The following is a 12945-nucleotide window of genomic DNA, read 5'->3' as shown; positions in this document are numbered from 1 at the left end:
TCCGGGTTTTCCACCAGGATAAGCTGGTTCTTCGTCCTGTCCCGGAATTTTTCTCTAAGGTGGTATCTCCTTTTCATCTAAATCAGGATATCTCCTTGCCTTCCTGTTGCCCTAATCCAATTCACCAGGGTGAAAAGGTTGTGCACTCTTTGGATCTAGTGAGAGCACTCCGGTTCTACGTGTCTCGCACGGCGCCCCTACGCCGTTCAGATGCGCTTTTTGTCCTTGTCGCTGGCCAGCGTATGGACTCTCAGGCCTCCAAGTCGACCTTGGCTCGGTGGATCAAGGAACCGATTCTCGAGGCCTACCGTTCTTCGGAGCTTCCGCTCCCTTCAGGGCTGAAAGGCCGTTCTACCAGAGCTGTAGGTGCGTCCTGGGCATTGCGGCTCCGGGCAACGGTTCAGCAGGTGTGTCAGGCAGCTACGTGGTCTAGTCTGCACACTTTCACAAAGCACTATCAAGTGCATACCTATGCTTCGGCAGACGCCAGTCTAGGTAGGCGAGTCCTTCAGACGGCGGTTGTCCACCTGTAACAGGGGGCCGTATTCGGCTCTTCTTATTAAGGTATTCTTTTACCCACCCAGGGACTGCTCTTGGACGGCCCAATTGTCTGGGTCTCCCAATGGAGCAACAAAGAAGGGAATTTTGTTTACTTACCGTAAATTCCTTTTCTTCTAGCTCCTATTGGGAGACCCAGCACCCACCCCTGTGCCCTTTTGGGCTGGCTGTTCTTTTGGGTTATGGTCTTTAGTTCTCCGAACATCCTTCGGATTGAATTTACCCTAGACCAATTTATAAGTTTCCTCCTTCCTGCTTTTGCACCAAAACTGAGGAGCCCGTGGTCCACGGGAGGGTGTATAGGCAGAGGGGAGGGGTTACACTTTTTAAAGTGTAATACTTTGTGTGGCCTCCGGAGGCAGAAGCTATACACCCAATTGTCTGGGTCTCCCAATAGGAGCTAGAAGAAAAGGAATTTACGGTAAGTAAACAAAATTCCCTTCTTAAGCTACTAAAATAATCAGTGGCGCCATCTGAAGAATACTCACGTGCTTTTACAACCTGTGACATTGAAATTGCCCTTGCTGAAACTAAAATTAACAAAGCTCCCGGCTCTGATGGGATCCATCCTGAATTTCTCAAAAACTGTGGACCTTATACGAAAAAATGGATGGCAAAGTTCTTCTCAGATATTATAGAGAATGCTCAAGTCCCTAGTAAATTAAAACATGCCAAAATAATTGCATTGTTAAAACCTGGGAAGCCTGAAGATAATCCATTAAGCTATAAACCCATTGCCTTGTTGAGTTGCTTATATAAGCTCTTAGAACGCTTAATATATAACAAGATCAGTCTAAAGATTTTCGACTCAATACCTATAGAGCAAGCCGGCTTCAGACCTGCTCGAAACTGTAGTGACCAAGTCTTAGCTTTGACAACTCTCATTGAAGCTGAATTCCAGAAGAACAAGAAAGTTTCAGTGGCGTTTATCGATCTCTCTGCTGCATATGATACTGTGTGGAGGGAAGGACTTTTATATAAATTTTTGAAGGTGATTCCATGTAAGAAAATGATGTACCTCTTGAACAATATGATTTCAAATCGAACTTTTCATCTTATTATGGGCGATTCAACCAGTTGTAAGAAATCTTTAAACAACGGACTGGCCCAGGGATCAGTGCTGGCACCTCTCCTGTTTGCCCTGTACCTAGCTGATATTCCTAAAACAGTGTCATGGAAATTTGGATATGCCGATGACTGGGCACTTGCTATGGTAAGCAAAACAATGGAGGAAGCAGAGGATGCTCTTACAAAAGATCTTAGTGTAATGGGAAAGTACTTCCGACAATGGAGATTAAAACCTAACCCATCAAAAACGGAAGTTTGTTGCTTTCATTTACACAATGCAAGTGCCAAGACTGAACTTAAAGTACAATTTGAAGGCCAATCTGTTAAACACAATTTCAATCCTAAGTACTTAGGTGTAACCCTTGATAGAAGTATAACTTTTAAATCCCATCTGGATAAATTGGCACAGAAACTGAAAGCACGTAATAATATTATTCAGAAACTTTGTGGATCCTCCTGGGGCTCGGCAACATCTTTTTTGAGAACATCTACTCTTGCCATGGTGTACTCTGCTGCAGAATACTGTGCTCCAGCATGGTTAAATAGCTGTCATGTAAACTTAATTGACACTCAGCTGAACAACTCTTTGCGTATAATATCTGGTGCTATTAGACCTACACCTGTTCACTGGTTGCCTGTGCTGAGTCATATCGCACCCGCAAATCTAAGAAGACAAAAGCTACACTAAATACACTAAAGTAGGGAATAATGAAAAACTTCCAATACACCAAAATATCAGAGATGTTACAATACAACGATTGAAATCAAGACACCCACCCATCCGAACTGCAATCACCTTGCATGAACAAGACTTCAATTTAGAGGAGAAATGGCGAGAACTTTGGGTCAATGTAGTAGACGGTGATCCCCAAATGTTCCCTAATTTACAAAACCCTCCACCAGGCTTCAATCTACCAAGGAAAACATGGGTTACTCTAAATCGTATCAGAACAAACTTTGGCGTCTGTGCAGATTTTATGTATAAGTGGGGAAAATATGACTCTCCGACCTGTGACTGTGGAGCAGATCGTCAAACTATCCAGCACATTGTTGAGGAGTGCCCCCTGAGATCCTACCATGGTGACAAGAAGGATTTCTATATTGTAAATGATAACGCTATTGCATATATAGAAAATCTTGATATTCAAATTTTGATTTTTATCCTTTTGATATTTTTCAATCACTGTCTATTGTCTGGTGTTTATTTTTATATGATGGTAAGATATACGTTCATACGATTAAATAAATAAATCGATCTATTATTTGTCAGAATCACATTATAGTTAGTATTTTTCTTTTTTTTGTTTCTTGTTTTGTCTGTCCCCGATTTTAATTATGAATGCCATTATGTACTCTGGTCTTGATGACTGCGGCACTGGAGTAAGATGCGCCAAATTGCTTAAAAGGCATGCTGAATTCCAACAATTTGGCGCATCCCTCTGCTGCCTCACGCTACTGCAAGAAATGATGAACTTGCTTGCCACAATTGGCTAAGCTCCAATACCTTTTTTTTTTAATTAAAGTTCTCTGAACTGACCAAGACTGAAGTAAAGCTGCCAAAAGTTACTAAATTTTTGCGCAGTTATGAGGTGTGAAAAAACGTTTAGTGACACTTAAAGTAGCTTCATACCAGAGAGAGGTCTAAAACTGCTTGATGAATCTGATGTAGAGGCAGTTACATAAGTGTGCTGTTCTTCCCAGGCAAAACTCACCCATCAGGTACAAGAGATGTGGAATTCAGGAAAAATTTCAGAAATCGGACACATTGAACCTCCTGTCCAACCAAGCCGCAAAGAGGACCTCACCATAGTACAGCCGGGCCAGATCAAGAGAGGCAAGGGAGGAACATTGGTGAGACACATCGGCTTGGATTGGTTTCTGTCTCTTTCGCTTCTCAGACTTGGTTGTATCTGCTATACCCTGATTGATGCATGTCACATTAACCCCTATGTGTGAAGGGTAAAGATTAAAACAACATTAAAGTTTAACCGTCATTTTAATTTCATAAATCAATAGTGCACATGAAAATAAGCAACTTTTGTAATATTTCCATTCAGATAAATTAGCTTTTCTGTGCCAGAATTGATCAGTCATAATCAAAATTCTCAATTCTGAGGTAAAATCTATATTCAGTGAAGACTTTCCCATGACTGATAGAAGATGGCAGCTGTTACTGAGGAGATTGTATGTAGATAAAAGAGGTGGAGCTCTGCCTCTCGCTCCTCACTCTGGCTCGTCGCTCCGCCGGCCTCTGGCTCGTCGCTCCTCTGGCTCGTCGCTCGGCCGGCCACGGGCCCGTCGCTCGGCCGGCCACGGGCCCGTCGCTCGGCCGGCCACGGGCCCGTCGCTCGGCCGGCCACGGGCCCGTCGCTCGGCCGGCCACGGGCCCGTCGCTCGGCCGGCCACGGGCCCGTCGCTCGGCCGGCCACGGGCCCGTCGCTCGGCCGGCCACGGGCCCGTCGCTCGGCCGGCCACGGGCCCGTCGCTCGGCCGGCCACGGGCCCGTCGCTCGGCCGGCCACCGGCTCGTCGCTCCTCCGGTCACCGGCCCGTCGCTCGGCCGGCCACCGGCTCGTCGCTCCTCCCGTCAACATGGGAAAGTCTCCACTTTTATACAGATTTTACCTCAGAATTGAGAATTTTGATTATGACTGAACAATTCTGCCAGAGAAAGAAGCAAATTCGTCTGATAAGATATATTACAAAGTTCCTGATTTTCATATGTACTATTGATTTACGAAATACACTTTAATAAAATCTGGGCAGATTTTGTCATTGTTTCTAGTCTTGTGGCTGTAAGAGTTGCTGTATTACTTCAGCACCCAATTTTATTAGCATAGTGCTCACCCAACATCTGCATGTACATTACGCTCCATTCGTATTCCCATCATATTTACATATATACATACAGGTGTATATCTACACATTGAAGTGATTTGTCACCAAAAAATAAATAAAGGAGAGCACATGTATGCCGTCTGTGCTACATTTGTGTGCAGTCCTTTTTCACTAACTGGTTACATGGAGTAGCTTAGAAACATGCATCAGTTTGTTTTTTGTACACATACATGGTAAAAATGGACACAGACTAAAAATGAATGTGTTTCAAGCCACCACCCTGATTAACAGGTGGTTATTTTTTTGTGAATGTGAAAATCATTAATTTGTGAAGAAGTCTACAGTATATCTAGGTCCCAGTCTCGGCTTCTGGCTTTACCTCAGGTTATCCAGCTGGCTGCCCTGTCCTCAGCGTCTAAAGGGTGCTTTACACGCTGCGACATCGCTAGCGATGTCGTGCGCAACAGCACCCGCCCCCTTCGTTCGTGCGACATTTGGTTATCGCTGCCGTAGCGAACATTATCTCTACAGCAGCGTCACACGCACATACCTTTTCAGCGACGTCGCTGTGACCGCTGAACAATCCCTCCTTCAAGGGGGGGTGCGTTCGGCGTCATAGTGACGTCACTGCGGCGTCACTAAGCGGCCGCCCAATAGCAGAGGAGGGGTGGAGATGAGCGGCCGGAACATGCCGCCCACCTCCTTCCTTCCTCATTGCCGGTGGACGCAGGTAAGGAGATGTTCGTTGTTCCTGCGGTGTCACACATAGCGATGTGTGACGCCGCAGGAGCGACGAACAACCAGCGGTATGCACCACCAACGATATTTTGAAAAGGAGCAACGTGACAACTATCAACGATTTTAAACGTTTTGAGATCGTTGTGTGGCGCCCTGGACTAGCCAGGTAGCCACAGACAAAACACACACACACCCACCCCCAGACAGTTACATTAGTGAGACAAAAACCCTTGTTGCCTCCCTCCAGGGTCTCATGTCCACACCAGGTGGGGCGGAGCCAGGCGGTTGGCCCCACCCACCGAGGAGTTCACAGGCCTGGAGGCGGGAAAAGCAGTCAGTTAGAGTTTGGAGTAGATGAGTCCAGGAGGTGAAAGTGAGAGGTCACGTACTGCGAGTGTCTGGGTAGGAGCCCAGGCACTGAGAGCAAGGTTGGCAGACGGTGGTGGCCGTCTGCAGGAGTTGGTGGAACTCCGCAGAGCCGTAAGGACCGGGGCTGGGCGGTGGCCCACCGGTACCGGACCGGGGAACAGAGTGAAGCTAAGCACACAGGCAGGGCCATCGGACCCCGACCAGGCTTGGAGCCGCCGTCAATATTCAAATCCGAATGTGACAGGAACCCCCGGGGTTCCCTAACAACTAAGTCCCGATTGAAGACAACCGCTCACACCGTGAGGATATACAGCCACCGCAACCAGCTAGAAATCCAAGGGCCAGCGCCTGCAGGCAAAACAGGCTCCTCCGGTATCTATACACGGGGGAGCGGACTACCGTTGGGAAGCCATTGGAGTCAACACAGTACACAAAGGTGCAGGGAGAGACAGCCGCCATCACCTGTCCGGGGAGAGACACTGCAGCCGGCTGCGGGACCCGTCCATCCAGCCGTTTGGTTTACCGGAGACTTTGTGCATCTATTGCTGAGTGAGTACACCCGTGCCATCCGGCACCGCGCCGCGCTGTCCCTGCAACCCTGCACCTCACCGACCCTGCCTCCCCGTCACACCACCGGGCCCCGGGACCACCAACCCCTACCCACGGAGGGGGAAAACAACATCCCAGCGGCTCCCTACCATCGCTCCCGGGATCCCCGTCATCAGCAGCGGTGGTGCCCATCTTCACCACAACCCGTGGGTGGCGTCACGGACTAAATTCCCAAACAAATCACCCCCTTTTCACTCACGAGCGAGGAGCGCCGCTCGAGTCCCCGCATCCGGCCCACCGCTCGAGCCACTGAGCAGCAGGAGCGCTGGACCCGAGCGTTAGCGAGCGCAGCGCCCTGCCGCCGCTACAGTTGCACGTCGCTCCTTGGTGTCAGACGCTGCAATGACGCTAACTGCGTCAGATGTGTGTAACTAACTACGTGACCCCGACGATATATCGTTAGCGATGTCGCAGCGTGTAAAGCACCCTTTAGTCCAGAAATCTGGCTACTGAGCATGCTCGGGCAGAATCCTCTCTGTCTAAGTTCAAGTCCGGAAAGGGCTCTACTGGGCATGCGTGTGACGTGGCGTGTTCTGATTGGCTGCCTGTCATCTGCTGTCCTGTTGATGTCATTTTCTGATTTTCCACCGGACTGCTGCCCTGATGACGTGACGTCTCTGGACTGGTTGTTGGATGACGTTCGTGCTGGTTGGCTGTGAGCTTCAATTGGAGCGGAGCTTAGTTTATATAATGATGCCCGTCGGCGCTCAGTCCTCTTGATGAGTCAGTGAGTGTGTCTGTGTTGGCAGGTCGCTGGTGTGGCATTCTGGTCCTGGTCTGTGCCTGTACTTCAACTAGCTACACACGCATTCACTGTGATAGACGCTTGAATCTGCGTTCAGCTTTCTTAGGCAGGTCACTTGAATCTTGCATCTAGCTGACATAATTCAAACACACGCAGGTTACGTGTATGGCATTGCGTTTCTGTGTTTAGTTTTTGCGCTGGTTAAGCGCCCTAGCGAACCATACTGTTCGCTGTTATTTTTTGCCTTTTGGTTATAGCAGGTTCTCCGGCGTGCTGCTAGGTAGTCTGTGTGCTGTTAACACAGATCCTAGTGCGCCTTTATACCCTGCTTGCTTACTTTGCTGTTGTCCGTCTAGCCCTCTGAGCACTTAACAGCTGTATACCATCTAACGCACAGTGGACCCCCGGGTTGCGCTTAGGTCGCATACTATCTCTTCCTAATCCGCCAAACCCATAACAGTATTTTTGAATAAGGACACATATTGTTCATCTTCTAGGATGGTCAAGGATATTAATCCTATTATTCAAATTGTGTCTTTTCCCTCAACCCAATAACATTTATGACCATACTGAAAATCAATCACATAATTTCTTCTGATTCTTTGCCTTTATGTAACCATTTCTGTATGTGTTGTGTCCTAGGCCAGCAGGATAGCATTGCTGCACTCTCTAGCTAATATCGAGCAGTGGGCAATAGACCTGTCCTGGGACATCATCGCTCGCTTCGCTGCCTTCCACCTGCAGACCGGGGAGCGGCTTCCCAAAGATTTCTTCTCGGATTTTGTAAAGGTTGCTGGAGATGAGGCTAAGGTTTGCAACTCTCTCTTTATGGCTTGAGATCTTCATTTACATTCTTCTTACACAAATACCCTGTGTTGTCTTTCTCAGCATTACTGTTTGCTGGAGAAGCGGCTTGTAGAGCTGGACAGTCATTTTGGAGATCTTCCTGTACACAATGGTGGGTTTGCTACTGAAAAAAAAAACATGGTGGACTGTGTCAAGTGCTCACTGCTGCGGGTTTTTTTCTTGTATTTTCTGCACAGTATGACCATTAATATCTTTTATCTTTTGTAGGTTTGTGGCAGTCTGCTTCAGATACAGCTCATGACCTACTAGGACGGTTAGCTATTGTACATATGGTCCATGAAGCCAGGTAATAAACTCTAAAAGGGAAATCGGCAATACTTTCCAGAAAACAAAAACGGCCACATTTACCAAAACAAGTCACAAAACTGATAAAATGCAGGGTGCTACCTCCGCCTTTTTATCATTGGGGCCAGCGCCATCGTGCAGTGCATTAGCACTTTGATCATGTATTGATAAGTATAGCTGCTTTTTTTTCTGTCATGTTTTATTAAAGAGGTTGTCCACTACTTTAACATCAATGGCCTATCCTTAGGATAGGTCATCAATTTCTGTGGCACCCCTGCTGATTTTTGTTTTTGTTCCTGGTGTCAGCTGCTGCCATAAAGGCTCTGTTATGGATCTGCACAGCTCAGTCATCTCTATAGTGGCCTCGACCAGGCACTTCATATCCATCCCCTATTCAGACCAATAGGGGGAGAATGTGTAATACTCTGCCGCAGCGACTGTTCCGCTTACAGACCTGCGCTGTAGCTGAGCATTCCGGCCTCCATTGACATCGGGAACAGCTGATTGTCAGGGTGCTGCGTGTGTGCCCCCCCCCACACTTATCAGACATTGTCTACTTTCCTTAGGATAGGTCATCAAACTGTTTAAGTCATCAGAACACCAGAGAATGTGAATTTCCTATAGCTGGACCAACCATGATTTACACTCGCCATGCACACATGGCTTCTGCACTAGTTGTGTATGTTAGCCTGTATTTGAGGGAACCTGTCACCATATTTGTCCCTTTTAAGCTGCGGCCACCACCGGTGACCTTTTATATACAGCATTCCAGAATACTGTATATAAGAGCCCAGGCCGCTCTGTATAACAGGAAAAAGAGCTTTTATTCTACTCACCTAGAGGGCGTTCTGGTCTGATAGGAGGTTCCAGACCAAGAGCAGAGATACCTATCTTCTAGCAATCACCATCCTCCTTCTTTCTTCGCGTGGATGACTCGTCCTATGTCATCCACACAGAGTCCACCATTGCGCTCCTGCGCACACGCACTTCTCCCTGCCCTGCTGTAAGGCCTTACTGGTGGTGGCCGTAGCTTATAGTGGACAAATCTGGTAATTGGTTCCCTTTTTTGTTAACATTTTCTTTTTTTCCCCTTTTTGTTTCAAGGGGTCTAGATGTCCACCCTCAGACCCTGCAAAGATTTTTGGCACAAGGAGATAAAAGTTCAGCTCGGGTTTTAGAAGTTATTTACGCAGACGAGATCACCCATGTGGCGGCAGGCCTGAAGTGGTTCACCTACATCTGTGACATGGAGCAGCGGGTGAGGGGTCCTAACCTTTTTTTTTTTTTTTTTTTTTTCCCCCCTCCAAATGCTAATCTTCTGAACCAAAAGAAATAACCTATGGCTGTAATTACAAAACAGAGACCTCCATGGATATTTTGGATATAGGATGTTTATTTGTCCTTTTTATATAAGATAAAGGTGCTCAGACAACTAAAGGATCATTTACATTGCAAGATAATCATGAAGAGCTTTGTTAAAACCTTCCAATTAACAATTATCTTAGCGTGTAAACCGGCTGCCGATCCCCAATGAACGCTTAAAATTCTTGTTCATCGCGTGTTGTTTTTTTTTTTTTTTTATTATTATCACACAACGTAAAAGATCATCAACTTGGCGGTGTATTGTCCTGTGCAAACAAGACTCGCACCGAGAACAATGGCGGCCTATGTGCACAGAGCAATGTACACTGTCTGCCTGTGTAGAAAGGCATTCAAACAACTGCTGATTGGTAAAAGTTGGTCGTATCGTGCTGCCGGTCTCTCCAAGTAAATGGACCCTTCTGCCTCATTCAGACATTCGTTTTTCACATACGTGTTATATCAATGTTTATCGAGGCTAGAATATATACCCATTATAGTTCTATGGGCATATACAGATGTCTTTGTTATTTATAAGACACACAAACAAGGGCAGATATAAGGACCATATTAACGAATTGCCAAACAACTACTCCCATGAATTCAAAAGATACCAACCACAGAGGAAAAGGGGATATGTAGTGAAGGCCATAGTCAAACAAATAATACACAGAGAAAACCTCTTTGCACAAGTAGAAATATCTTTATTACATACAATGTATGTAGCAAGAGGAATAAATAAATACAAAGACTACCAGAAACTATATAATAGAACACAGAACCAGGTGAAAAGGGAGTCCTAAAAAAAAAAATCACCAATCAGTGAACCCCATGGTAAAGGATACAGCTCAAATGAAAAATCATACTACAATCCATTAATATAAATCAAGGAAAATTCCAGCAAGCACAAATAAGTAAATGAGACCTCCAATACCATCCAGTGGCACTAGGTGGTATTGAAGGTCCCTGGGAGAAGTGCTGCAGGTATCAGTAAATAACAGTCAAAGAAGACGGAGTGCTTGTCCCAAATGAACCTAGCAAAGCTGGAAGTGTGTAAGGGACTGAATAAACTTACCCATGGTGGGTGCACTGGGTGCTGTAAACGTACCCCGACACGCACGTTTCGCTATCTTCCATGTGGGGCCATAATACCCATTACAGTTCTATGGGTATATACAGATGTCTTTGTTATTTGTAGACTGATCTGAGACGTCCAATTTTTGTTCAGCGTCCCGCGTTTAAGTGAACAGTTCTATTTTTTACAGTCTATTGCGTGAAAGAAACCTTAAATTGTATTTTTCTTTGTCGCTCCATTGGGAGACCCAGACAATTGGGTGTATAGCTTCTGCCTCCGGAGGCCACACAAAGTACTACACTTTAAAAGTGTAACCCCTCCCCTCTGCCTATACACCCTCCCGTGCATCACGGGCTCCTCAGTTTTATGCTTTGTGTGGAAGGAGGCACACATCCACTCATGCATTCTCAGATTAGTTATATCGGTTGGAAGAAAAGAGGACCCCCACGGGGCCCCCGGCATGTTCCCTTCTCACCCCACTATGTCGGCGGTGCTGTTAAGGTTGAGGTACCCATTGCGGGTACAAAGGCCGGAGCCTCATGCCGTTTTCCTTCACCATCCCTTAGTGGCTCTGGGAGAAGTGGGATCCTGACCGGTCATCCATTCACTGGGACCGGGCTCCCTCCGCAGCCCCTGTGGGAATCTGCTGGACAGGAGTCTATTTATCCTCAGGGACCGGGCCCTGCATCTATAAGGTACTCTGTGTCCCCATGGGGACTGTGCATGGAGCGCCTGCTTCCCGGACGCTGCAGCAGCTGCTGATTTGTGAAGACCGGGGGACTTCCGCGCCGACCGCGCCTGCTTGTCGGCCGCGGTTTTAAATTTAGTCCCCGGCTTCATCGCGGCCTAGTAGCAAAAATCCCGCCCCCGGACCTGCCTGTCAGGGGTAAGGGCGGGACGGCCGGCCTGATGTCGGCTGTGAGGGCAGGAGCATCCTGGATGTGTCCTCCCCCCTCACTGATCACTGTGGGGACCCCAGATTCCCGCACTTTTCTAGCACTGCCCACGGCTCCACTCCTCCCCTGAGAGCTCCGGCAGCCATGTTTTTTGGCATTCTGCCGGTGGAGGATTATCTGAGAAGAGCTCTGCAGCTCTGGGAGACCTAAGGCAGGGAATCTGGAGGACACACACTCCGCTTTTTAGCGGTCGGTAAGCCACACCGGTCACCCGGTGCTGGTCCCCCCCCAGGGTGCCGGAATAGATACGTGTTTATATGCATATTTCTGTTCGGTCGGGCTGTATACCCCTTTCCATATACCCTCAGTGATCACTCTCCTAGGACACAACAGCATGTCGTCCACAAGGAGCAAAGGTGCTAAGGCACAGGGTTTTTTTGCGACCTGTATCTCTTGTAGGGCTATGTTACCTGCGGGTTCCACCTACCCTCACTGTGAGCAATGCTCGACCCCTGTTTCGCTTGCTCAGCCGGAGCCTAGGTCACTAGTGGACCCCTCGGCTCATGTAGACCCACCTGCTCCCCCTGTCCAGGCGGCAGGGACAGAGTTTGCTGCGTTTGCTGAGAAACTCTCTGAGTCACTTTCACAATCCATGGCTCAGTCTATGGACAAATGGTCTGCCAAGCTGCTGGAAGCTTTGCAGTCCAGACCGGTCCTTACACAGGCCCCGGTCCCCGTTAGCTCGTCGCCTCCAGGCCCCTCTCGCTCCGCGCCGCAGCGCGCTCCCAGGTTGGGCCCTAGGTCCCACGCGGAGGAGTCCTGCCCGGAACACAGTCCCAGACAGACTAAGCGGGCCCGCTGGGAATCTTCCCCGACTTCTTCACGCTGCTCGGGTTCCCAGCTCGAGGACTCTCTGGAGGACGAGGCGGACGTCGCAGCTCAGGGCTCTGAACCTGACGTTGCACTCAATCTTGATACACCTGAAGGGGACGCCTTAGTAAATGATCTTATCTCGTCCATCAACCAGGTGTTAGATCTGTCTCCCCCGCCTCCACCTATAGAGGAGTCGGCTTCTCAGCAGGAGAAACACCAGTTTCGGTTCCCCAAACGTACGCGCAGTGCGTTTTTCGATCACTCTAACTTCAGAGATGCTGTCCAGAAGCCCAGAGCGGTTCCGGACAAGCGCTTTACTAAGCGCCTTACTGACACACGTTACCCCTTCCCCTCTGACGTAGTTAAGGGTTGGGCTCAGTGTCCCAAGGTGGATCCTCCAGTCTCTAGATTAGCGGCTAGATCTGTGGTATCAGTTGCAGGTGGCTCATCGCTAAAGGATGCTATTGACAGGCAGATAGAGCTCCTGGTGAAATCCATCTATGAAGCCACGGGCGCGTCTTTTGCCCCGGCCTTTGCAGCCGTGTGGGCACTACAAGCTATCTCAGCTTGTCTGGCTGAGATTAATGCTGTCACACGGAATTCTGCTCCGCAGGTTGCGTCTCTGACTTCTCAAGCGTCAGCTTTTTCTTCCTACGCCATGAACGC

At 48.2% G+C, this 12945-nt stretch overlaps 1 protein-coding gene across 2 annotated transcripts in view; it reads left to right on the top strand.

Moving 5' to 3' along the window:
• LOC142301821 (uncharacterized protein HI_0077-like) overlaps positions 1-12945 on the top strand; it is a 54808-nt gene that overhangs the window by 26331 nt on the left and 15532 nt on the right. For both annotated transcript variants that reach the window (XM_075342852.1, XM_075342853.1), the window contains exons 6-10: positions 3328-3477; positions 7567-7734; positions 7813-7882; positions 7999-8077; positions 9181-9334. In XM_075342852.1, coding sequence (XP_075198967.1) covers positions 3328-3477; positions 7567-7734; positions 7813-7882; positions 7999-8077; positions 9181-9334 — 621 coding nt within the window. The remainder of the gene's footprint in view (positions 1-3327; positions 3478-7566; positions 7735-7812; positions 7883-7998; positions 8078-9180; positions 9335-12945) is intronic.

The sequence above is a fragment of the Anomaloglossus baeobatrachus genome, chromosome 4, assembly GCF_048569485.1.
Source record: "Anomaloglossus baeobatrachus isolate aAnoBae1 chromosome 4, aAnoBae1.hap1, whole genome shotgun sequence".
NCBI lineage: Eukaryota > Metazoa > Chordata > Amphibia > Anura > Aromobatidae > Anomaloglossus > Anomaloglossus baeobatrachus.
The sequence above is the reverse complement of the archived record's forward strand: the minus strand, read 5'-3'. Positions and strand labels throughout refer to the sequence as shown.